Source organism: Prionailurus bengalensis, chromosome A3 (genome assembly GCF_016509475.1).
Source record: "Prionailurus bengalensis isolate Pbe53 chromosome A3, Fcat_Pben_1.1_paternal_pri, whole genome shotgun sequence".
NCBI lineage: Eukaryota > Metazoa > Chordata > Mammalia > Carnivora > Felidae > Prionailurus > Prionailurus bengalensis.
In genome coordinates, this window is record NC_057354.1 from 42713705 (window position 1) to 42736767 (window position 23063).

A 23063-nucleotide genomic window follows, 5' to 3' on the forward strand; every position below is an offset into this window, starting at 1 on the left:
AATAGAAGGACAATTATGCCGGGCTCCCGGACTGGCATAATCAGCAGAGCATGCAACTCTTGATCTCAGGGTCTGGAGTTCCAGCCCCACGTGAGGTGTAGACATCACTAAAGAAATAAGCTTAAGAAGTATAATTATGCCAAAAAAAATTGACCCCCTGCTAGAAAAAGAAACATATTCTCTGTGTGCACGTCTATGTTTAACTTATCTATATGTTACAAAATATTTTGCCTGATATTGAGTTCACAAACCATAACCAACTGCAACAAATATGTACAACAATCTGACTTCAACACAATATTCTAAGACCAAGGAGATTTTTAAAACTATTTCTGCTCTTCTGAATTATCCACAGGACTCTAATGATGTGGTAGGTGATGCTATTAAGGGTGATGACCGTAAATATAACTTATCGGGTGTTTACTACATGCTAAACACTTTCAACGAATCGGCCCTCATCTTGAACGCTGCTTTGCAAGGTACATAATATTCCTGTTTCAAAGATGAGGAAACGGAAGCTCCGGGAGATGATGCCGCCTGGCTGAAGCCTCACAATTATTATAGTGTCTGAGCCTAGAAAATAACTGGATCTGCTGGTCTCCATAGCTTGTGCTCATCCCCAACCCATCCCACAGCTGAAAGGGACTATTTCTGAATTAGGGTCCAGGACAGGGCTTGCAACCTTTAAAATATGAGTCTCTGGATCTTCTTAAAAAAAAAAAAAAAAGTTTATTTATTTATTTTGAGAGAGAGAGATTGCACGCAAGTCAGGGAGGGGCAGAGAGAAAGGGAGAGACAGAATCCCAGGGAGGCTCTGCACAGACAGTGCAGAACCCGATGTGGGACTCAAACTCCCCAACCGTGAGGTGATGACCTGAGCTGAAGTAGGACGCTTACCCAACTGGGACACCCAGGCGCCCCTAGTCTTTGAATCTTCTAACCCCTGTCCTTGCACAATCGTTGGGGGGGGAGGGGGTGGGAGGAGGAGGATGGTGGGTGGTAAGTGATAGGCTATACTCTCTTAGACTATAGGAGGCAGCCATTTGAACCCTTCACATGTCAAAATTTCAGCAGCAAAATGTAACATATGTTCTGTAGAATGGTGACTCCCAGTCCAGAAATTTCTTGCGTAACCAGAAGAAAACAAAGGAAGATTTCTTTTTTTGAGATAAACATCCTGATACTGGTTCTTTTTTACATGGGGCAAAGCTGTAACAGCAGCCAGGCCTCAGTGTGCTTGCAGGGAAGATGCTACCTATCGGAGGCACTGAGTGATACCTCTAGCTTTTAAATATGGCAAACCCAACAGAGCTACTGAATGTCAATGGAGCTAATGCCACTGATCACACCCCCACTTGGTGGAGAAGAAAACAAGCTCAGAGAGGCCAAGCACTTGGCCTGAAGTCACCAGGCCAGCTGGCGGCACTGCTGAGATCCAAACTCGGGTCTTTGACTCCAAAACCTACACGCGTGACCATTATGTCAGGTGGTGCAGGAACCTGGCCGGTTTTGCAAAGGGCCGGATGTTCAGGTGTAACTGCTGCAAAGGTTCTACGGCTCTGCAGACCTGGACGAGAGTTCCAGTGTGGCCTTGAATTTCCACGTGCTTGCTGAGGTTCACCTGTGATGGAATGCGCCGGTGCTCGTAATTCTACCCTTATAACCCATCTTGGGCAACAAGACAGGCCACGTCCAGGAGAAAGCATGGGGCTGGTGCAGGGAGGCTGAAGTCTCGGGCTTCCTGGAAAGCCACGTTCCACAGAGACAAGCATCAGCTCCCACCCAGGACACTTCATCTGAAGACATTTGCTCTCTGCCTAATCGCCTTTTCCCACGCAGCCTGTGTTCCTCTTATTATCTCCTTGCCAGAGAACACTCCCCTAATCCATGGCTGTCTGTACCCTGTTAAATAATAATCGTTTTTCCTCCCCAGGGCCACTTTCATTTCAAAAGAAATGTCTGCTGGTGCTTTGGAAATGTCAGGATTTTCACAAATCTTAGATCGCTGCTCTGATGAACCATCCATCTTGCAGCCACTAAGCCCCTTAGTACTGACATTTATGTCAAAAGTCTTATCCCAGGGCCCCAGCTTTAACTGGCTTCGCCCCTCTGACGCATCTGGTGGGTACGCCCCACCCTCACTCGGGAACGGAAACGCAAGCCTGGGACTAAGGCACAGGGGCTCACCCCGTCCAACTGTCCTGGCGCCAGCCCCACCAGGAGGGTACTTTCTTGAGCAACTTTCCGGAGGACACAGTGGCAGGTATTAACCTTTCATCTTGTGGTGCTCTTTTCACAGGGATTGACTACCTGCACCCGGACCTGGCCTCGAACTATGTAAGTACCAGCCGATCTGCACGGGCGGGGGGCACACACACAGAAACACATGCACGCATGCGCACACCTGCACGCTAGCCCGGCCCCTCTTGGAGCCTCAGCTCAGGCCCGAAGCAAAGGGACAAAGCGTGGAGCCTGGCAGCAGGTAACGGTAGTGGCTTTGTGAGAAGATGATAAGGAAACTTGGGGTCTGAAAGAACAGAGCCAAGAGACAAGGGAGAGGCGAAGAAGAGAGAGCCTCGGCAAGGTTTCCCATCTGCTCTCGATGAGGATATTGAATTGAAGGGTGGAAATGAGCCGTTTGGGTCCTCGCTGGATAAAAACAATCGCAAAAAGCCAAAAAGAAGGGCACCTCACATCGCAACCATAGCTTTATGAAAGCAAGGACGTCATCTTTTTTTATTGTTTTTGTGCTTAGGAGCACCCCACCCCGACTTTCCCCTGCAACGCTGAGCACACCATTTGGTATCTCTTGACGAGTAAGACATATGAACAGAAAATCGTAATAAACACTGTTGAGCTAGACCCACGTGCTCTAACTTCTTACATAGCAAATCAAACACTGCTTTCCTGATGAAACCTGCAAACCCTTTCAACATGAAGAGATTGCTTTATGTTAACCCCAGGGAGCATCCTAGTCAAGCACTGCTGTGTCTGCTTGAAATTATCCAAACTATTACTAAGCTGTACTTTTCCTATAACCTCCAGATCTAAGGGCTTTTTTTCAATGTTACTTTAGTTAGCTTAAGAGACTCATAGTTGGAAGAATGTAGACTTAGGTAAAGATTGTTAACAAGCAGAAGCGTTGGGAGATCAACGTTCTGGGTTATTCATCCTAGAAGGTATGTGTGTCCACACTGCAAAGAGAGAACAAAGTTTATCATCTGTTTAGTGCATTAGGCATCAGGAAAGGAAGCACCGATGTGCTGAGCTTCTATTTGCTTCATGGGTCTTACAAATCTAAGGAGTATACTTTGGACTATCTTTTGGAATAATAATTTTTTTAAAGGGTTGGGGGCGTTTGGGTGGCTCAGTCAGTTAAACGTCCAACTCTTGATTTCGGCTTAGGTCATGATCTCACAGTTTGTGAGTTTGAGCCCCACATCGGGCTGTGTGCTAACAGCACAGAGCGTGCTTGGGATTCTCTGTCCCTCTCTCCCTGCCCCTCCCTTGCTTGTTCTCTCTCTCTCTCTCTCAAAATAAATAATGTTTTTAAAAAAATTTTTTAAAGAAAAGAATTTAAAGAAAAGTTAAATGAACCATTGGTACAGTCCAACCAATATGCCCCCAGAAAGAAAGGACAGAAATTAAATCAGAGTTTTATTCCCAAAAAGGAGAATCCACCTCTGCAGAGAAGACACTAAGAAACGGCCTGGGAGCTGCAGATTCTGTCTCAGCACCCATCTGCTGTGTCTGAGGAAACAGTTCCCGCCTCCTCTCTGTGACCTTCCCCCACTGCAAGTACATGGAGCTGACTCCCTGGCTGTTCCTCTGCCTTCTTAAATTTTGTAAATTAAAAAAAAAAATTTTTTTAATGTTCATTTATTTTTGAGAGACAGAGAGAACATGTGCACACAAGCAGGGGAGGGGCAGAGAGAGAGACACACACACACACACACACACAGAATCCAAAGCAGGCTCCAGGCTCCAAGCTCTTAGCACAGAGCCTGACACGGGGCTCGAACTCATGAACTGTAAGATCATGACCTGAGCCGAAGTCAGACGCTCAACCAACTAAGCCACCCAGACGCCCCTCCTCTGCCTCCATGCACGGCCTCATCTGCCTCCTCCGCCTCCTCCAATGACCTCCCTTCCTCTGCCTCCCCAATAACTGCAGGGCCCTAAAGAGTTCTCAGAAGGAGAGAGTGGGAAAGGCGTGTGTTGCGTGTTCTCCAAGGCTCTAACACCCAGAGGCCTTTCCTTAGGAAGAGATGGCAGGGATGATAGTCTGCAGGGGCATCCGGTTCCTCCTCAGAGGGCCACTCTCTGCACACAGAGGCATTTATATTCTTTTCACAGGCTGCTAAGCTTCCCCCCATCTCCAGGACCCAGCACCCTGCAGAGCTGCCAAATAGGGTTCTATTCGTTTCCACAAACCAATGTTACTGCATCTTACAGCTCGTAGGACCTCGAGGTGGAGTGGCTGTCAGACGGGCTGGCGGCTGTCAGTGCCTTGCCTGCCTCCAGCCAATCCAGGCCCTCTGCAGGTCACTTCTGTGTCCGATGAATGGACACTGCGCAAGGGAAACGCTACACTATGGAATCACTACACTATGGAAACATCCTGAGGTTACTCACATGGAGAGTGACCTAGGCACCCCTCCCTTCTCCCCCACCTCCACCCCGCCCTTGTGCTTCTGGGACAGGCTGCCCCCAATGCCAGTTGCCAGAGTCCAAAGAGATAGTAATTCACATGGGAAAACAATCCCCGGGGGCTCTGATGAATGGCAGGTACAACGCTAATCAACAGCAGGGTTCATCTGCCAGAAACCCAGATCTGAAATTGGAAAATGAAACATCCATGGAGGGAGGTGCCAAGCTCCCCTCTATTCTGCAATATCAGAATATATACCTGAACAACTCTATGGCTTCTATGAGCATTGTGTTCTTTTTTATTTTGTTTTCTTTCTTTCAAAAAAAAAATTCCGATTAAAAAATACATACATGTTCTCTGTAGAAAACTTGGACAAATCACGATACAGACTCAAAAGCAGCCATGGCACCATTCTTAATATTTTAGCATGTCTTGGGCTTTCACTTCTCTGTGTGTATTTTTTAATGAAATCGGGCTCTGTTGCATGTACAGCACCCCTCTTCCACTTGATAAGTTGTAAATATTTTTATAGTAGTAAATAGTCTTCAAAACATGATTATGAGGGCTACATAGTATTGTCTTATGCTGTGATTTATTTAAACATCCTAGTCCTTGGGGTCCCTGGGTGGCTCAGTCCATTAAGCATCCAACACTTGATTTCAGCTCAGGTCGTGATCTCATGGCTCGTGAGATTGAGCCCTGCATCGGGCTTTGTGCGAACGACACGGAGCCTGCTTGGGATTCTTTCTCCCCTCCTCTTTCTGCCCCTTCCCTACTCTCTCTCTCTTTCTGTCTCTTCTCTCTCTCTCTCTCTCTTTCTCTCAAAATAAATACACAAACTAAAAAAAAAATAGTTTAAACATCCCAACCCTCAATTATTGGACGAGTTTGCTTCCAATGGCCGTCAGAGAGAGGGAGAATGACAGATAGTGACAAGGATGCTTGAGGGACTCCCAACCATGACATACTCAGGACAGCCGAAAAAACTGGGGAGAAAACGGTAAGTAAGAGGCACATTAGATACATTTTTAAATATTTCAAATTCTCCATGAGGAATGAGACATTCAACTTATTCAGCACTTTCTCCCAAGAAAATCCCCGCCCACAAGTGCAGGACAAAGAGTATAGTTCAGTCAGAGGAAGAACTGTCCAGTCGTTGAGGTTATTAATCAAAGGAGTTAGGTCTCCTGGGAAATAATGAGTTCTCCATATCTGAAAATGGTCAAGGGGAGGGTTGATGGCCATTTGGTGGGGATGTTGTCGAGGAGATGACACTATCTCCTGTAAACTTAAACTAGACATCACCTAAGAATAGAACAGAACACGTGAGTTCTGTCCAAAACTGCACGTTTTGACAGCCTCCATCCAGAGGAAGGTCCGAGTCTTCAACATTTATCAAACACTTGGAATCTTACCAAAAAATCATATATAATTATGCCTGGCTGTGAAGTGTTTCCACGTCATTGGTACAGGTGAAAAAACAGCATCCAGAGATCTCCTTCTAAATTTCTCAGTGGAGAACTTGAACTTGAACTGGCTTGCTCCAGTCAGCGTCTCTCTCGCCCTGTGTAGAGTTGGGAGTGACAACTTTGAAGCTACTAACCAACCAAATTTATCTTCTTTATTTTTAATTAAAAATTTTACACTATAATTAAGAGAATGAGAATGGCAAGTGGAGGAGAGCTGCCCGGGAGAGCAATGAAATCAGTGGACGGTGATAAACTCAAAAATTGTTTGAGTAAAGGATTAACAGGCAGCGTCACACTTTGTTAGGTGACTTAATGGCTCGGATGTGATGAGTTTGCCCAGCGCTTCTAGTGAAATGTGCTTTGGGAAGGTCTGTGTTTGGGTTTCTCCAGAAGCAGACCCTGAGACAAGAGTCAGAGTGCAAGTAGTTTATTTGGGAGGTGATTCTAGGAAGCAACGAGAGAGGGGGGGATGAGATACGGAAGGGAAGGCAGGCCATAGATGGTGTGTTATCAAAGTCACCATGGGGAGAGGCTCCAACTCAAGCTCACTGGGGAATCCAGGAGATGGAGTAGAATATGTGGGCCAGGGCTGGGTTTTTGTACATCAACTCCCATCAGTCATTAGTTGAAGGCTGGTCCTAGGGATGTGGATGTGAACATTCTAGCACCTCCTACCTTCCAGGGTCTCAGAGAAAGCCCTTGACAAAGAGACGTCGTGCAGGCAGCTGGGCAGAGCTCAGCAGGGACATGGGTGACAGGCCAAAGGTCATATAGGCCTGGTTCTGGCAACATTCACATGGGTTAATGACCCTTAAATGTATTAAGGGTTTACAATTAACAGGAATGTATTGTGTGGAGAAAATTCCCTCTTGCTACTGATTATTTGCAATGAGAAGGGAAAGCTCTATCAGAGGTTCTTAGATGGCTATGACAAAAATTGCTTGATAACCAAATCAGGCAAAATGTTTCCCAAAGCAGAATTATTTTCAAAGCTTCTTTATTCTGTATATTAAAGAGACAAATTTGAGGATGCTGGTACTCCAGTGTTCTCTCTATTCAAACTGAGAATTGAAATCGTTTGAAAACTAAAAATCAGTATATAAATGTAAGTCATTAGTGCTAATTTAATTCAACAAATCTACAGTGAATCTGTTGATTGTTAGGGGCAAAGGATAATAAGAGACACTTCTTTTATTATTACTCTATGGTTCTGTGATTGAATTTAATCCGAGGGATCCAGTCCCCCTGGTCAATGCTCACTATTCCAAATGATTAAAATCCTCCTTTCTCCATCCCGACAGTAATAACATGGAATGACTATTAGCCAAGAAACAATTTTAGACCGAGTCAAAAGCAGAGTTCCTGTTCTCTCTGTGCAAACGGTCTGGATGTGTGCTCGAACCCAGTTGAATCTCTGTGTGTTGGGCCTGCTATATGCAAGCCCCAGAGGAAGAGGGAAACCAGGCAGGGTTGTTCTCCAGAGGAGTCCGAGTCAGTGAGGACACAGGTGTGGGATGTATCTAACAGGTGAGGGGCAGGCAGGCAGGGCTGTTCATCACTTTACGCTGCAGTCCCCAGGTGGTGACCACCATAGGTCTGTGCTCACAGTACTGGTCCAAGCCTAGGGGTCCTTCCAGATGTACAGAAAAGAGGGAGACTCCTTCAAGAACATGTGAAGGGTGACGGAGGTGGCAGCTTTCAGAGGAGGGGCGGGGGATACAGAACTGAGCATCTCCTGCTTTGCTCCAAGGCCTGCTCTGCTGAGGTACAGGGGTGAAGAAATGGCTAGTGGTTCTGTATAATCCAAGAAGAGTCTTCTCGCTGTGGCTTGGCGTTTTCTCAGAGGCATACCTGAGACAGAGATTTAAAGGCAAGTCGTTTATTTGGGAAAAGATCCCAGGAAGCACTAGCCGGGGAGAAGGGAAGTGATATCAGAAAGGAGAGCGGCCAAGAAAGGGTTTGTTAGGCAGCCAATTACCACTGAGGGCTAATGGGAGCTTAATCTGACTGTAGCACTCTGGGAAGCAGTGTAGACAGAGCCTTCTCAGAGTTATCACCCAACTCTTGTCAGTCAGTGGTTGAGGGCTGTGCCCCAGAAGCAGGTATAGGGTGGGGAGATCAGGGGCTAACTCCCTGGCTCTTCTGGCCTCCCCACCATACACGCAGAATAGAGTCACTGGATAGGGAGTCTTCAGACACAGAGTGACAGGTGCCGGAAGCTGAAAATCAGCCAGCAAGGGTGGGATTATAGTATGACAACAGTGGGAAACTGAGTCAAACCTGAGTGTGACAACTGGCTCCCTAATTCATAGCTCTGCAGCCTTAGACTAACCCTGTAAACCCCCTTGAGCTTTAATTTCTTCATTTGTGAAATGGGAAAAACGAACATCAGGTTTGTTGCATGGTACATTGAGATAATGTGGGAGGGTGGGGGCAGATACACAAATGTTTATCTCCTTCGCAAGAGTTGAGATTACAACTTCGCACGACGGCAGCTTGTCCTGCTGGAGGAGAAGCAGGGGAATGCCTGAAAAAAACAGTGCCATCGTTCAGTGCACTCCACAGTCAGCTCAGAGTTCTCAAAAGAGAAAAAGGGCACCTCGTCCAGACTTAAGGGTAAGGTCATGAGCTTGTAAAGCAGAAGCCAAAAGAGTGGAAGTTACCAAAGAGACTCTATGAGATTTCTCTGAAAGGTAAAGTGTGTTTTATTTGAAAAAATAAGAGATTTATTTGAAAAAGAACATCCAGGCAAACAGATGACACAGGGAGAAAGAAAACCCTTGGCTCACGGCCAGGGATATAGTGAAGGATGGCCCTGGGAAGGAGAATTTCGGATCCACATGCCGCTTCTCTGTCACAGATCTTTGAACTAAAAGGATATTCATGGATATTCAGAGGGGAGGGCTCACTTCCAAGGCGAGTGTAGGGATGGTAAGACAGCAATTTTTCCAAATGGGGATTTCTCCAGGCCAGGGAATGACATCTCCAGATGTTTACGTGACCACGGGGCAGGCCGCAGGCATCTACCCTGCTGGCAGGGGTGATGGGCTGCGTCTTTCCCGAGAGCCTTCATCTTTCCACTGGGAAACTGTGGGTCACCCTCCGAGCAGCCCCTGGACCCTGTGCTGAAAATCGATGCAGATTCACGTGCTCTTGCTGGAGTTTCTCCATGGACTGTGGAAGAGCACATTCACCAACTACCCATCCTTCCCTAGACCTGTGGCTTCTGTTGTGGGGCTTTGCAGAAACTTCCTCTAGAGGGGTGAAGTAAATTTCCGACCCCTTGACTTCATTCAGGCTGGGCCTTATGACTTGTTTAAAGCAATTTAATAATGCAGAGGTGTTGTGCCAGTTCAGAGACGAGGCCTTAAGAGGCCTTGTGGGTTCCCATGCGCTCTCCTATGCCTCTACCATCACCAGTAGAAGAGCATACCCAGGCTAGCCCACTGGACCCAGCGAGGGGTGGGAGGGTGGTGAGGAGCTGGCAGAGCCTGAAGCTAAGCCACCCTCATCAATCTGTAGGACGGCAATAAGAAACAGAGCCACCATTTGGAGCCCCACCAATAGCAGGTGAAAACCAGCTGACCCCAGAAGCAAGAAAGCAGAGCCACCCGGCTGAGCTCAGCCTAGATCATCAAACTCCCAGCCAACCTGCAGACCCGTAAGAGATATAAATATTTGTTGTCATCCAGTACTGACATACTATGGTTGTTTTTATGCAGCGGCTGTTACAGTTACCCATTCTAGACCCCTTCCTTGGTCCGCCCATCATGACTGATGCCCATCCCAATATAAGGAGAATATAGGTTTCTGCCCCTACCCCAGACCTACTGAATCAAAATCTTTAGGGATAGGCCTTGTAACGTGTATTTCTTTGAAAGCTTTCCCAGATTCTGATGATTAATCTCATCATTCATTTTGGCACCTCATTCATTCACTCATTCAGCAAAGCTGTTCCCCTGTAATGTATGACTACCTTACAACTAGATCACAAGTTCTTTGTAGGAAAGTGTGTACTTTTTAATTTTGTGTCCCCCTTAACATTTAGCACGATGGTTAGCAGACATTTAATAGATATTTGTTCAGTTGCACTGAATATTGATTCATCATTCCTACTTTTGCAAATGAAATCAGGAGCTCAATCATATGATGGGCCTCTATCAGCGATGAAGGGAAACTCTAGCATGCAGAACTCCCTACTCCCAGCTGTCAATCACCTCATAGGTGGATGTCTCATTCCATTCCCCATAATGCTTGTCCCTGGTGAAGAAAGTAGAAGGCCACGGAATTAACTGAAGTCTCTGTGGCTGAAGGCCTGGAGAGAATATGACTCCCAGTATGGATGATTCACATGCAGGTAGCCAAGAGCTATTTCTTTTCTGTAATGTCTACAGCTCGTCAGGTGGTAAAAATGTAATTAAATTCCCATATGGGAGAGGACAAATTATGTCCTTTGGTTTGGTTCAAAAGTGGGAACGTGATATATTTATGCTCTAGGGTTATTTCGCCAAAAGACGTTCTTGTAAGAGAAAAGAGCCCACCCCTCAGGACCTGCACTTTTCCATTCTTTTGATGGGTTCCTGACAGGTGACTGTCTCTGAAGAGGGGCCTCTGGAGCACTGAGAAGGGCTGCCATCTCTGAGCCCAAAGGAACTGCCTTTGAGCTTGGCAGCCTCGTGCACACCAGGGCTCCAGGTGGCAGGTGGCCGCCATGATGAAAGGGCACCTGCTGGAGATGGGCTCAGTCCTCAGCCCTGAATGACTCAGACGCTATGAAGTATTAAGCGCATGCATGGCTCCAGGCTTTTAGACCGATTAATATTTAAATAACCACATTAATATTGCATTTGAAATTGAAGTTTAAACAACTTTTATGTCTTATTGGAAGGAGGAGTTGGCTTCTTTCTGTGTACTTGCTAATGCTGGCCAGGTCATAGTAAGTGCTTTATCACCAGGACACCAGACTGATTACCGGGAATAAGAACTTTTTCTTAATCATTTGGACAGGTCATCCATCAAATGAGTATCGTCTGACTCAACCCATGTGGTAGAGGAATCTGTTCATTTTTTCAGGAATGTACTTTGATATAAAAATGGAAGAAAATAAAATCTGGTTTAACTGAAATGAATCTACTTGTTTGGACCTAGATGTATAACTACAGGGAAAACAAAGAGAAAAATCTGGATAATCGATTTTTCCTTCTTGCTCAGTTGACTAGTTATTGTTCCATTGGACCAGGTCAACATTTAAGAGACCCGTAGGGTTTCTACCATGTGCAAGATGCTGTACTAGGGGCCTGGACTATAAAATGTGAAAAATCTGGTCCCCGCCCCCAAGGGATTTCAGAGTTCAATGGGGGAGACACACTCGTAAGTATATAATTACATCGTAATGTGTACAGTGTGGTCCTGGAAATAAAAATACTGCCCACTATGGGAACACAACAGCAAGAACAAGGAAGTAGCCCCAAAAGTTAGAGAAGGGAAGATACTTAAATGCATTTAAAGAATGTTCTCTTAGGGTGAGACAGCATATGAATTCGTCTAGAAGCTTGTTCTATACAAAGGATGATTGGATTATAATTAGTTTTTCATCTAGAGATTTGCTTCCACCAAGAAGCCCAGACTAAAAGCAACCCACAAAAGTCATTTTCTTACCTTAAATTCTCTAACGGCCTTTGACGCAGTCTCATCTCTTTGACTAAATTTAAACGGCTTAAAAACCAAGATGTCTTTCAATTTTTTGTTCATGAGAGAATCAACTGGAGGCCTTGTTCCCCAAGGAGATCATTAATAGAGATTCTTCTATAAATAAATAACTGAATTGTGAATGGATGGATAAATGGATGGATGGATGATGGATGGACAGATGGATGGATGGATGGATGGGTGCCAATGAGACTATTAGGATTCTATTCTGCTCATCACCAACCATATCTATTCAGAAAAAGGATAGCAATATTTACATTACATGACAAGCCACAAGAAAGTCATTTATGTAAATGTAAAAAATATTTTCTCCACGGCTTTTGTTTCTTTCTTACTCTCCTTCTCATTATCAGATATGCTCACTGAATTCCCAAGATGTAAAACATTTCACTAAAGTTTTCTACTTTGGCTTTTTACCTCAGGGAATCAAAAATGCTTAGGTGACCAAGCCTTGCTTAAAGCAGACCTTACAAATAATTAATGTGCCAATATCTCCTTACTGCAGCCATGATGAAAAATGCTGCCCCTACTAAGGTGACATCATCATTACCCTCTCCCTTTCTTCGTGTGCCTGTTTCCCAACTGTATTTCCTTAAAGCCACAGTCCTGGCTATCTGGGAGTCTGCCCAGCTTCCTGAATCCACATGCCCCATCCAGAAGGAAGGAATGGGTGACCATTCTAGTGCCTGTCAAAACCTGGCTGTCAAGCCACAGAGCCCAAGTAGGTGTGTCCACTAGAGCCTGGCCTAACTGTGGTCATTGCCAGGGCCACTGTGCATCTGATGGAGACTAAAGGTCTGACCCATCATCCAGTCTCAGTTTTCTGACGTGGCAACAAAGACCAGGAAACAATGCCCAGACCTCAGGTAAAGAACGCTTGTGTAGTTGTATTCAAGAACTGTGAGGACCACACTTTGATTTCAACTAGACCCCATTCTTCTCTTTAAAATCTCTCAATCATTTTTCCCTAAAGCCAAAGCCGTTGCAGTAGGCAGAATTCTAAAATGCTCCCAAGATACCCACCCCTCGTTTAAACGGCCTGTATAATCTCCTCCCCTTGAGTGTGAACAGGACTAGGAATATGGTGCAATATCACTCCCATGACTAGGTTGCATTATAGGGCAGGGTTAAAGGGATTGTTCGTGTGTAATTAAGGTTTCGAATCACCTGGCTTTGAGTTAATCACAGTGGAAGTTATCCTAGGTGTCTTACATCATCAGGGGAGCCCCATAAAAAGAGGATCTATAGATCAGAAAAAGAAGAAGCAAGAGCGATCTTAAGCAACAGAGGCTTTGAGTTGTTGGCTTTGAAGAAGCAAACTGGCATGTTGTGCAGATGCACATGTCAGGGAATGGAGCTAGAAGCTAAAGGCGTCTCTCTCAGAAACAAAATAAAAACATAAAAATAATTTTAAAAGAGGGGGGCGCTTGGGTGGCTCAGTCGGTTAGGAGGCCAACCTCGGCTCAGGTCACGATCTCAAAGTCTGTGAGCTCAAGCCCCGCATCAGGCTCTGTGCTGATAGCTCAAAGCCTAGAGCCTGCTTTGGATTCTGTGTCTCCCTCTCTCTGCCCCTCCCCCACGTTCTCTTTCTCTCTCTCTCTCTCAAAAATAAAATAAAAACATTAAAAAAAATTTAAAAAGAAGCTAAAGATGTCAGGGGTGCCTGGGTGGCTCAGTTGGTGAGGAAGCCGACTTCAGCTCAGGTCATGATCTCACTGTTCATGAGTTGGAGCCCCATGTCACCCTCTCTGCTGTCATCACAGAGCCTGCTTCTCATCATCTGTCCCCTCTCTCTCTGTCACTCCCCCACTCGTGTGCATGCACTCTCTCTCGCTCAAAAATAATCAACATTAAAAAAAAAAAAACTATTAAGAAGCTAAGGGTCTCAGTCTTACAACCACAGGCAACTGAATTCCATCAACAACCAGTGAATCTGGAAGGGGATCCCAAGCCTTACATAAGATTGCAGCCCCCACTAACACCTTGCTTTAAGCAAGGTGAGATCATGAGCAAAGGACCCCGTTAACCCATGATCAGAAACTCTGAGATAATATACTTGTGTTCTTTTAAGTTTGTAGGAATTTGCTATACAGCAATAGAAAAGGAATACAGACTTCTTGATTAGATTTCAGCATGAACTAAATGGCTTGCCTTTCCTCTGAGTTAATAAAAATAGACTGTTGTTCAGGTTTTACATTTGTTAACATGGTTGCTTTTAGCGCAAAAATAACTCCGTCAGAAATAATAATCCTGCTACAACTGAGGGGCAGGGAAATTTAGTATGGGAGTTAAGAGCTTTAGGACCAGAAACCCCCTGAGTTCTGATCCCACCCCAAGTAGTTGCTAACTATGTGACCCTAGGCAAGTTAATCTCTCTGTGTCTCATCTGTAAAATGGGTTAGTAATACTTATTAATAAGTATTGTACTTGCCACACCTTAAAGATGGTTGTGATTAGTCAAGTGAGTGTGTACACAAGGCCCTTAGAACTGCTTCCGACATATTAGACACCCCGCTGTTAAGGGGTGCAAATTGCAATTTAAGCAACTTGCCTGAGGTCACACAGTTAGACCTTAGCAGAAGAAGGCCACAAACCTGAGATGGTGAAACCTCAAAGGCCATGCTCTTAACTCCTCCTCCCTTCCTGCCTTAAGGACACATAATGAAGTTACGAAGGCCCTTTTGAAAATGAAATTCGAAGAGTCAATTAGTGTGTTCTAATTTTTCCCTATCCCATTGTTACAAAGTGTGCCAAAAGTTCATGAATAGCCTTCCTCTGTTCTGCTTTTTAAGCCAACGCTAAACCAAGTCCCAGAGACTGCAGGATCCAAAGCACTTACCCTACTGCCTGCTTGAATTACGTTTTGGCCTTGAAGGCCACCTTAGAAATGTATTCCAGTGAGACGTAGCTGCATGGACCTATGGAAAGCATGACATTTGTGTTTCTTCGTTGTTATAAAAGTAGAATGTGTGTGTGCACACTGGTTATTATCATTACTACTACCTTAGGCCGCATCCCCTGAAAGCAACTGAGAAAGTTGTTTTCTGGGGTGCCCGTTCTCAGGACAAGGGAATGATGGGAAGCAGGGCAGGGCAGAAGTCTAGCCTCAGCCTGACTCCTGGGAAACTCTACAACATGAATCACATCACAAAGTACATCCCTCCCTGAGGCTCAGCATTTTGAACTCCTGTGTTAGTCAGTCACCAACTTCCAGTGGTCCCTGGGGCCTGTGTAACTCCCTGGACTTGGCGAGTCCCATTTGTCCAAAGGCAAATTATCCAGAGAATGGGGACGGCAGTGATTGTTTAGCAGCCAACACTCCCAGAGCTGGGCCGTGGGTCCCCTGGCCTAGTGAAGAGAATCTTGGGCACTGACAGTGTCACTAGCCAGGCGTTGCATTGCTGTGGTTCTCCTCAGCAAGGACAGGGTCCATACCTTACTACTGTCCACAGCCTCAACGCTTGCTTGGCCCATGGGGTGCAACCAAACAGGTGACTGATCAATGACTGATGAATGAATGAATGAATGACATCAAAAGAAAGATTTGACCTCAAAGATTGAAGAAAAGGTCTCAATCCGAACCAAGGGTAGGGGGGAGATGTGATGACAGAATGGCCATGGGGTCACCAGAATAATGGCCCTCCAAAATATCCATGCCTTAATCCCTGCAACCTGTGAATAGTTTACATGGCAAAAGGGACTTTGCAGATGGGTTTAAGGTTAACTTAAAATAGGGAGAGTCTCCAGGTGGACCAAGTGTAATCACGTGTTCTCACAAGTAAGAGAGGAAAGCTGGAGAAGCAAGAGGACAGAGGAGACTTACAAGGGCAAGGACATACCCATTACTGCTGGACCAGAAAATGGAGGAAGGGAGACCCAAACCAAGGCATTTGGGTGGCATGGAAGCCAGGAGTGGCCTTCAGCTCGGTCAGCAAGGAAACAGGGACCCTGGTCCCATTGGGAACTGAATTCTGCCAACCACCTGAATAGTGAGGCACGAATTCCTCCCTAAAGCCTCTCGAAAGAAACCACCCCGCTAACACCTGGATTTTAGCTTACCGATACGGGGCCAGACTTCGGACCACAGAACCATTGCAAACTATAATGTATTTTTGTTGTTTACGTTTGTAGTAACTGGTTACAGCAGCGATAGAAAACTAAACAGGTCATCTTCGTTGAAAATAGTGTTTTCCCTCCACCTGGAGGAGAACGGAATGCACAAACCTCGCAGGTGGTTGAGGGTAGGGCATCACCCCCCGCCGCCACCCCAGCTCTGCAGGCTCAGTGGGGACCCAGGTAAACCAGTTCTGAGGCCAGCAACAACCTGGATGAGCCCAAAATGGCTCTACCTGGAAGTCCAGCAAATCAGACCCCTTCCTGCAGCACATGTGCGGACTCTGAGGTGGATCCATGTGGCCACAATTCATCCCCTGAGACTTTTCAGTCCTTATTGAAATAGACATCCCATTTCTCCAGTACATGTTTCCTTAAAGCTGCCTGCGCTGTAGATTGATTTGAGGGCAGTTACCAGTGGTTTTTCTTAAGTTTTCTTCTCATTATTATTATTTGAATGGTTTAGTTATTTTTGAGGGGGGGGGGGAGTGTGAGTGGGGGAGGGGCAGAAAGAGAGGGAGACACTGAATCCAAAGCAGGCTCCAGACCCTGAGCTGTCAGCACAGAGCCTGACACAGGGCTTGACCTCACCAGCAGTGAGATCATGAGATCATGACCTGAGCCGAAATCAAGAGTCGGATGCTTAACTGACGGAGCCACCCAGGCACCCCTAAAGCACAACTTTTGTTTTTGGTTTTTTTTTTTAATGCTTATTTATTTTTAAGAGAGCATGAGCGGGATAGGGGTGGGGGGGAGGGGTAGTGGGGACAGAAGATCCCAAGCACCTCTGCACTGAGAGCAGTGAACCCAATGCAGGGCTCAAACTCATGAACCATGAGATCATGATGTGAGCTGAAGTTGGACACAACCGACTGAGCCACCCAAACGCCCAGGGCACTTACCAGTTTTTAATCTCTTTTCAGTGCCTCTAAGTTAACATGGTTGAAGCAAATAGGAAAGATGGTCTGTCCTGGGTATGTGGGAAGATGGGCTTTTGGGGTAACAACTCTAGGGATTTGACAGGTGTTCTGGTCTAGTCCCTAACTCACTACATAGGAGGAAACTGAGGCCAAAGAGGATTGTGACTGGCCAGAGGACGGCAGAGCTCGTCCTCCCACTAGAGTCTCCAGCACTTCCCAACCCTGAGGCATAGCTGCACCTGCTCCCCTCCATATGCCAGTTCACATCGCAGTGTGGAACCACATATCTGGATGTTTCCACGTGCTCAGGCAAAACCTAGCCCAGGCAGACAACCAGCTGTGGGTCCCTCTGAGGGAACTTCAAGCCTCTTGGCCCCTCTAAGCACAATCTCCACCTGCTAAGTCCTCCCAACCCACCTTCTGCCACCAAAGAGAACCCTCTGGATCAGGTTATGTCTGGCCCGTTCTGACCCCTTTGTACCGTTTTTGTGTGCCCCCACCCTGACCTTGCTCAATTTCTGCCTCCAGTTGTAGAGGCTTGCCCTACATTGAGGTGCAATTCACCCTCCAGGGCTCCCCGCAGGACTTGCCCAAAATGCCTCCTTGACTTGGCTTCCTCCCTCGTTCTCCCCTCTTCTCTCCCCTCTTTCACTGGTTTTCCCCTGGGAGACCACATCTTCAATCAATCATCTCAATAAATCCCACAAGCCTTCATCTCTGAGTCTGCTCTGGGACAGCACTCTGGAACCTGGGCAAAGCTGAATTTTCCATCCTATGTGGCCAAGGCAGAGAGATCTCTGACATAGAAATAAGATTAGCTTCCCAACCATGGTAACCCTGCAGGCTCCCAACCTACGGGAAATTATTTGTCACAAAGAAAGAACCCTTAATTATCAGCGGATAATTAAAACCTGAAGCCAAGTGCAGGAAGCCAGGGCTTGGCTCTGAGCAATGTTCCTCCTCATCATCCCCAGGACGATGGTGAGGTCTGTACTTTTAATGTCGCGCACACACAACCTCGCCACGACGCGTGCTCTGCTAGGCAGAAGAAGAATAAGATGTATTACAGTGTGTGGGAGATGTTTTCATTAAGCTATGGAAATAGAAGCTTGTGTTTTATAGCTCAAACGTTGCCAATTTTTAAAATAAGAGGTTTAGTGTAAATCTAAGCTATTCAGGGAGCGCTGAGTCCAAGGACTCCCATTGAGTGACTGTGAGTAAAAATGCATTGTTTGATCTTGAAGGTGCTCAGTTTCTCCATCTATAAAACAGATGATTTTCTGCCCTGCTTGAGAATCGAAGGAGTAGGATTGCCCATATTACTGACTTGAACAATAAGTCTTTGCTGATCTGTCAAAAAAACAGGGGTGCCTGGGTGGCTCAGGCGGCTGAGCATCCAACTCTTGATTTCAGCTCAGGTCATGCATGATCCCAGGGTTGTGAGATTGAGCTCCCTTGTCGTGCTCTGCGCTGAGAATGAAGGCTGCTTAAGATTCTCTCTTTCTCGGGGCGCCTGGGTGGCGCAGTCGGTTAAGCGTCCGACTTCAGCCAGGTCACGATCTCGCGGTCCGGGAGTTCGAGCCCCGCGTCGGGCTCTGGGCTGATGGCTCAGAGCCTGGAGCCTGTTTCCGATTCTGCGTCTCCCTCTCTCTCTGCCCCTCCCCCGTTCATGCTCTGTCTCTCTCTGTCCCAAAAATAAAATAAACGTTGAAAAAAAAAAAATTAAAAAGATTCTCTCTTTCTCTCTCTCTCTGGTAAAAGAAAATAAATTAAAAATGATGATTTAAACACACACACACACACACACCTCCCCAGAACGCTGAAAGCATTGATGCCCTTCTGGTTCTGATCTTGGACCACCCTCCCTTCTCTTCTCCGCCAGGCCCCACAGACAGACACAAACATGTCCCCTGCTCAACTCACAGAGAATGTTCCAGAAGACTCAGTGGGAAGGAGCCAGTCTCTGTGTGGGTGCCAGCATGGTGACCAGACAGACGCTGAGTCATTTGATACTGTCAGTACCTTGTTGGGAGTCTTACCAGGCACTTTACAAATGAAAAATACATTATCTGTGAAAAAGAGCCCAGGATCATTAACCACTCTACTAATCACTCGCAAGCAACCACAGTTCTGCTATCTTCCATGATAGTTTGGTTTGTGACTTCTCATTTGTTGTTTGGCTGGTCTTCACTCCCATATCTGCCTGCCCTCAGGGAGGACTGATTGTTGTCAACAGAGTACAAGACCCATCTTTTCTCTCCCAGCTCATCTCCCTGCCATGGTTCTAATATTTTGATCCCCTCTGTTTAGTCCTTTTTGTCTCCATCAGCTTCTTCCGAATCACAGCAGTACTGATAACCCAGCATTTGTTGTGTATGTACTATGTGCCTCTCAAAGATAGAAAACTAAAGATCAGAGAGGTTAGTGAACTCCCTTAGCTCACACAGCTAGTGTAGAGTGAAGTGTGAAGTTCACCATTTGTCACGCTGACTTCATTCAACTGAGCCCCCTCGGAGCTCCTACAGCTAGCAAATGAGCTGTATTCTCATTACCAATTTTAACCTCCATGCACCATATTTACAAATCCTTCCAAAGGAAAACAAACCTGCCCCGGAAACAATGCTTATAATTAGAACCATGGATGCTAACTTGTTCCTCACAGGGAATGCTTAAGATATCAATTTAAATGCAAATGAACCTTATCATTCAAATTAGACTCATTCCAGTGTGTGGAAATTAATAGAGAAAATAGTATCGAGCCCTAAATTATGAGTAATTAATATTGACACCATGAAAAAAATACACTCTTGTTTTAACATTTGGGGGAGGAGAAGACTTGTCTGTGAGTGTGCAGCGAGTACGAGGAGGAAGCAGAACACAGTAGCCCCAATGCCCAGCATGGCTGACAATCGGGATAACACGACAGAAACATGGGGGCGTGACAAATGACAATGATACATCTTAGGACCAAGTAAGCTATTCTTTGGCTGTAAAGAAAGCACACTAAGCTGGTATCCAAGGGACTGCATGCTACTGAGGAATAAATTATTTCAGGGGCACCTGGGTGGCTCAGTCGGTTAAGTGAAGGGCTCTTGATCTCAGCTCAGGTCTTGATCTCAGAGTCATGAGTTCAAGCCCCACCCTGGGCATGGAAACTACTTAGTAAAAAAAAAAAAAAAAGAATAAATTATTTCACAAATACTAAACAGCTCTAAGGAGAGCCTGAAAAATTAATATTTCTTAAACATGAAAACAAAGAGAACCTGTGTCTCCTCTATAATCTCCCTTAAATGTTGGCAAACCTTGATGCATGGGCCAGCCACCTCTTTTTATAAAGTTTTATCAGAACCCAGCCACACTTTTTTGCTGGCTATGGCTCCTTTCACAGTAGAGTGACCCAGTAGAGTAGTTGTGACAGACACCGTCAGTCCTGCAAAAGCCTAAAATGTTTACATTGACCCTTTAAAAAAAAAAGTCTGCTGAGGGGTGCCTGAGTGGCTCAGTCGGTTAAGCGTCGGACTTCAGCTCAGGTCATGATCTTGCGGTCCGTGAGTTCGAGCCCTGCATCAGGCTCTGTGCTGACAGCTCAGAGCCTGGAGCCTGCTCCGGATTCTGTGTCTCCCTCTCTCAGCCCCTCCCATGCTCATGTTCTGTCTCCCTCTATCTCTCAATAATAAATAAATGTAAAAAAAAAAAGTCCGCTGAAATACCTCGATCTAACCAACTGTTCCTTCAAGATGTAAGAAAATGGCTTTGGTAGAAACAGGAGACCAGAGAGTTGCAATGTGGGTCCGGTCAGGGCAATACCGCTTTCCAGCAGCGTGGCCTCTCGCAAGCTGCTAAATGTCCAAGGGGCTAGCATCCTTATTTGTAAGCTGACAAAATTGGACTCTTGCCTGTTATAACTCTAAAATCCTATGAAACTCTCCCTGCTTCCAATAAAATCACTGATTAAGAAACAAAAGCTAAATTGGTTTTATAAGCAAATGAAATTGTTGAGCACTTGCTTTGGAGAATGACAGACATAAAGTCAAAGTTATGTTCCTTTTCCATGCATGATGCTCTAGATGTTAATCACTGTGACTGAGCGATTTCCAAGAGTTTAGCATTTGTTAATGTCTTGAATTCCCCTGGAAGCAAACTCTGAGGTGCTGATTCACAGATCTGTAGTTTTAATCACATATCCCTATCTGTAGAGATTTTTTAACAGCCTCTCTGAATATATTCATAATTATTTATTTATTCACACAGTGTATGTATGTACGGTTATAACAATGGACTATGTACGTTATAAAAATTCAAGAAAGAAACCTGTAGGGGCGCCTGGGTGGCGCAGTCGGTTAAGCGTCTGACTTCAGCCAGGTCACGATCTCGCGGTCCGGGAGTTCGAGCCCCGCGTCAGGCTCTGGGCGGATGGCTCGGAGCCTGGAGCCTGTTTCCGATTCTGTGTCTCCCTCTCTCTCTGCCCCACCCCCGTTCATGCTCTGTCTCTCTCTGTCCCAAAAATAAATAAACGTTGAAAAAAAAAATTAAAAAAAAAAAAAAAAAGAAAGAAACCTTTAAAGGGTAAGAGGAAAATAAATATTTAAAATGTGATAATACACACCCATGTCCATAGCAGCTTTCATCACAATAGTCAAAAGGTAGGAGCACCCAAGTGTCCCTCGACAAGTGAAGGGATAAACAAAATACCCGCACAATGGAATATCCCTCAGCCTTAAAAAGGAAGGGAATTCTATTGCCTAGTTACAACATAGATGAAACTTGAGCACATTGTGCTGAGATAGCCAGTGACAAAAAGAACACTGTTTGATTCCATTTGCATCAGGTCCCTAGAGTCATAGTTCCTAGAGACAGAAAGCAGAATGGGGGTTGCCAGGAGCTGGGGAGGGAATGGGAGTTACTGCCCAACAGGTATAGCATTTCGGGTTTGCAAGATGAAAAAGTTCTGGAGATTGGTTGCACAACAATGCAAATATATTTAACACTACCAAGCAATACATTTTAAAATGGTTAGGATGGGGAAGCCTGGGTGGCTCAGTATGTTAAATGTCCAACTTCAGCTCAGGTCATGATGTCATGGTTTGTGGGTTCAAGCCCCATGTCGGGCTCTGTGCTGACAGCTCAGGGCCTGGAGCCTGCTTTGGATTCTGTGTCTCCCTCCCCCTCTATCCGTCTCCCACTCACACACACATACTCTCTCTCTCTCAAAAATAAACATTAAAAAATTTTAAAATGGTTAAGATGATCAATTTTATGCCATGCTTTTCTCACTCCAATTAGACATAAATACACAATTTTTTAATCAAGCTAAAAAAAAAAAAAGCAAGTTCTAATATTTATTTTATCATCACACCCTAGTGGATCATTTTACCCAGCCCCGGGGATGGGTATGCCCGCTTTGGAGACTTTACTACTAACTAACCAGTGGGTCACCCTATCCATGGTGTGTTTGCTAAAAGGTTCTGAACAAAAACTCCTTTGGCCAACTAGATGTTAGGATCTCTCTTCTCAAGGAGGATAGAACAGGATAATAGAAATGGTGCTAGTGAGTGCCACACAAACGTGTGGATCTGAGTTCTGGCATGCCTCTACTATTTATTTACTGTGATTTGAGGCAGGTACGTCAACCTCTCTCAATTATACATTCCTCAAAGGTAATGGAAACATACTTTCAGGGAACTCAGGTGGCTCAGTCAAATGAGCGTCCAACTCTTCGTTTCGGCTCAGGTCATGATCCCAGGGTCATGAGTTCCAGCCCTGCATTGGGCTCTGTGCGGAGCATGGAGCCTGCTTAAGACACTCTCTCTCCCTTTGCCCCTCTCCCCCACTCTTGATCTCTCATTCTCTCTCTCTCTCTCTCAAAACAAAGAAAGAAAAGAAAAGAAACATGTTTTCATTTATTCGTTCAACAACTATTTATTGAGTGCTTTCACTACACAAGGACGTGTGGCATATTAGTTACCTAATAAAATATCTGGTGTATTAGTTATCGATATAATATAATATTGTGGATAACAAATGACTCCCAAAACCTGGACACGTAAAACAACAGTTTTTATCTCCTACTGCATCCGTGGGTCCGGAAGTCAGGAGAAGTTTGGCTGGATGGCTCTGGTTCAGGATCTCTTTTGAGGTTGTAGTTGAGATATCAGCTGGGCCACATCATCTGGAGGCTTGACTCAGGCTAGATTATCCACT

General features: G+C 45.5%; 1 protein-coding gene across 1 annotated transcript in view; it reads left to right on the forward strand.

Moving 5' to 3' along the window:
• Positions 1 to 23063, forward strand: part of PCSK2 (proprotein convertase subtilisin/kexin type 2) — a 274633-nt gene that overhangs the window by 153873 nt on the left and 97697 nt on the right. The window contains exon 5 of the mRNA XM_043602927.1: positions 2300 to 2337. Coding sequence (XP_043458862.1) covers positions 2300 to 2337 — 38 coding nt within the window. The remainder of the gene's footprint in view (positions 1 to 2299; positions 2338 to 23063) is intronic.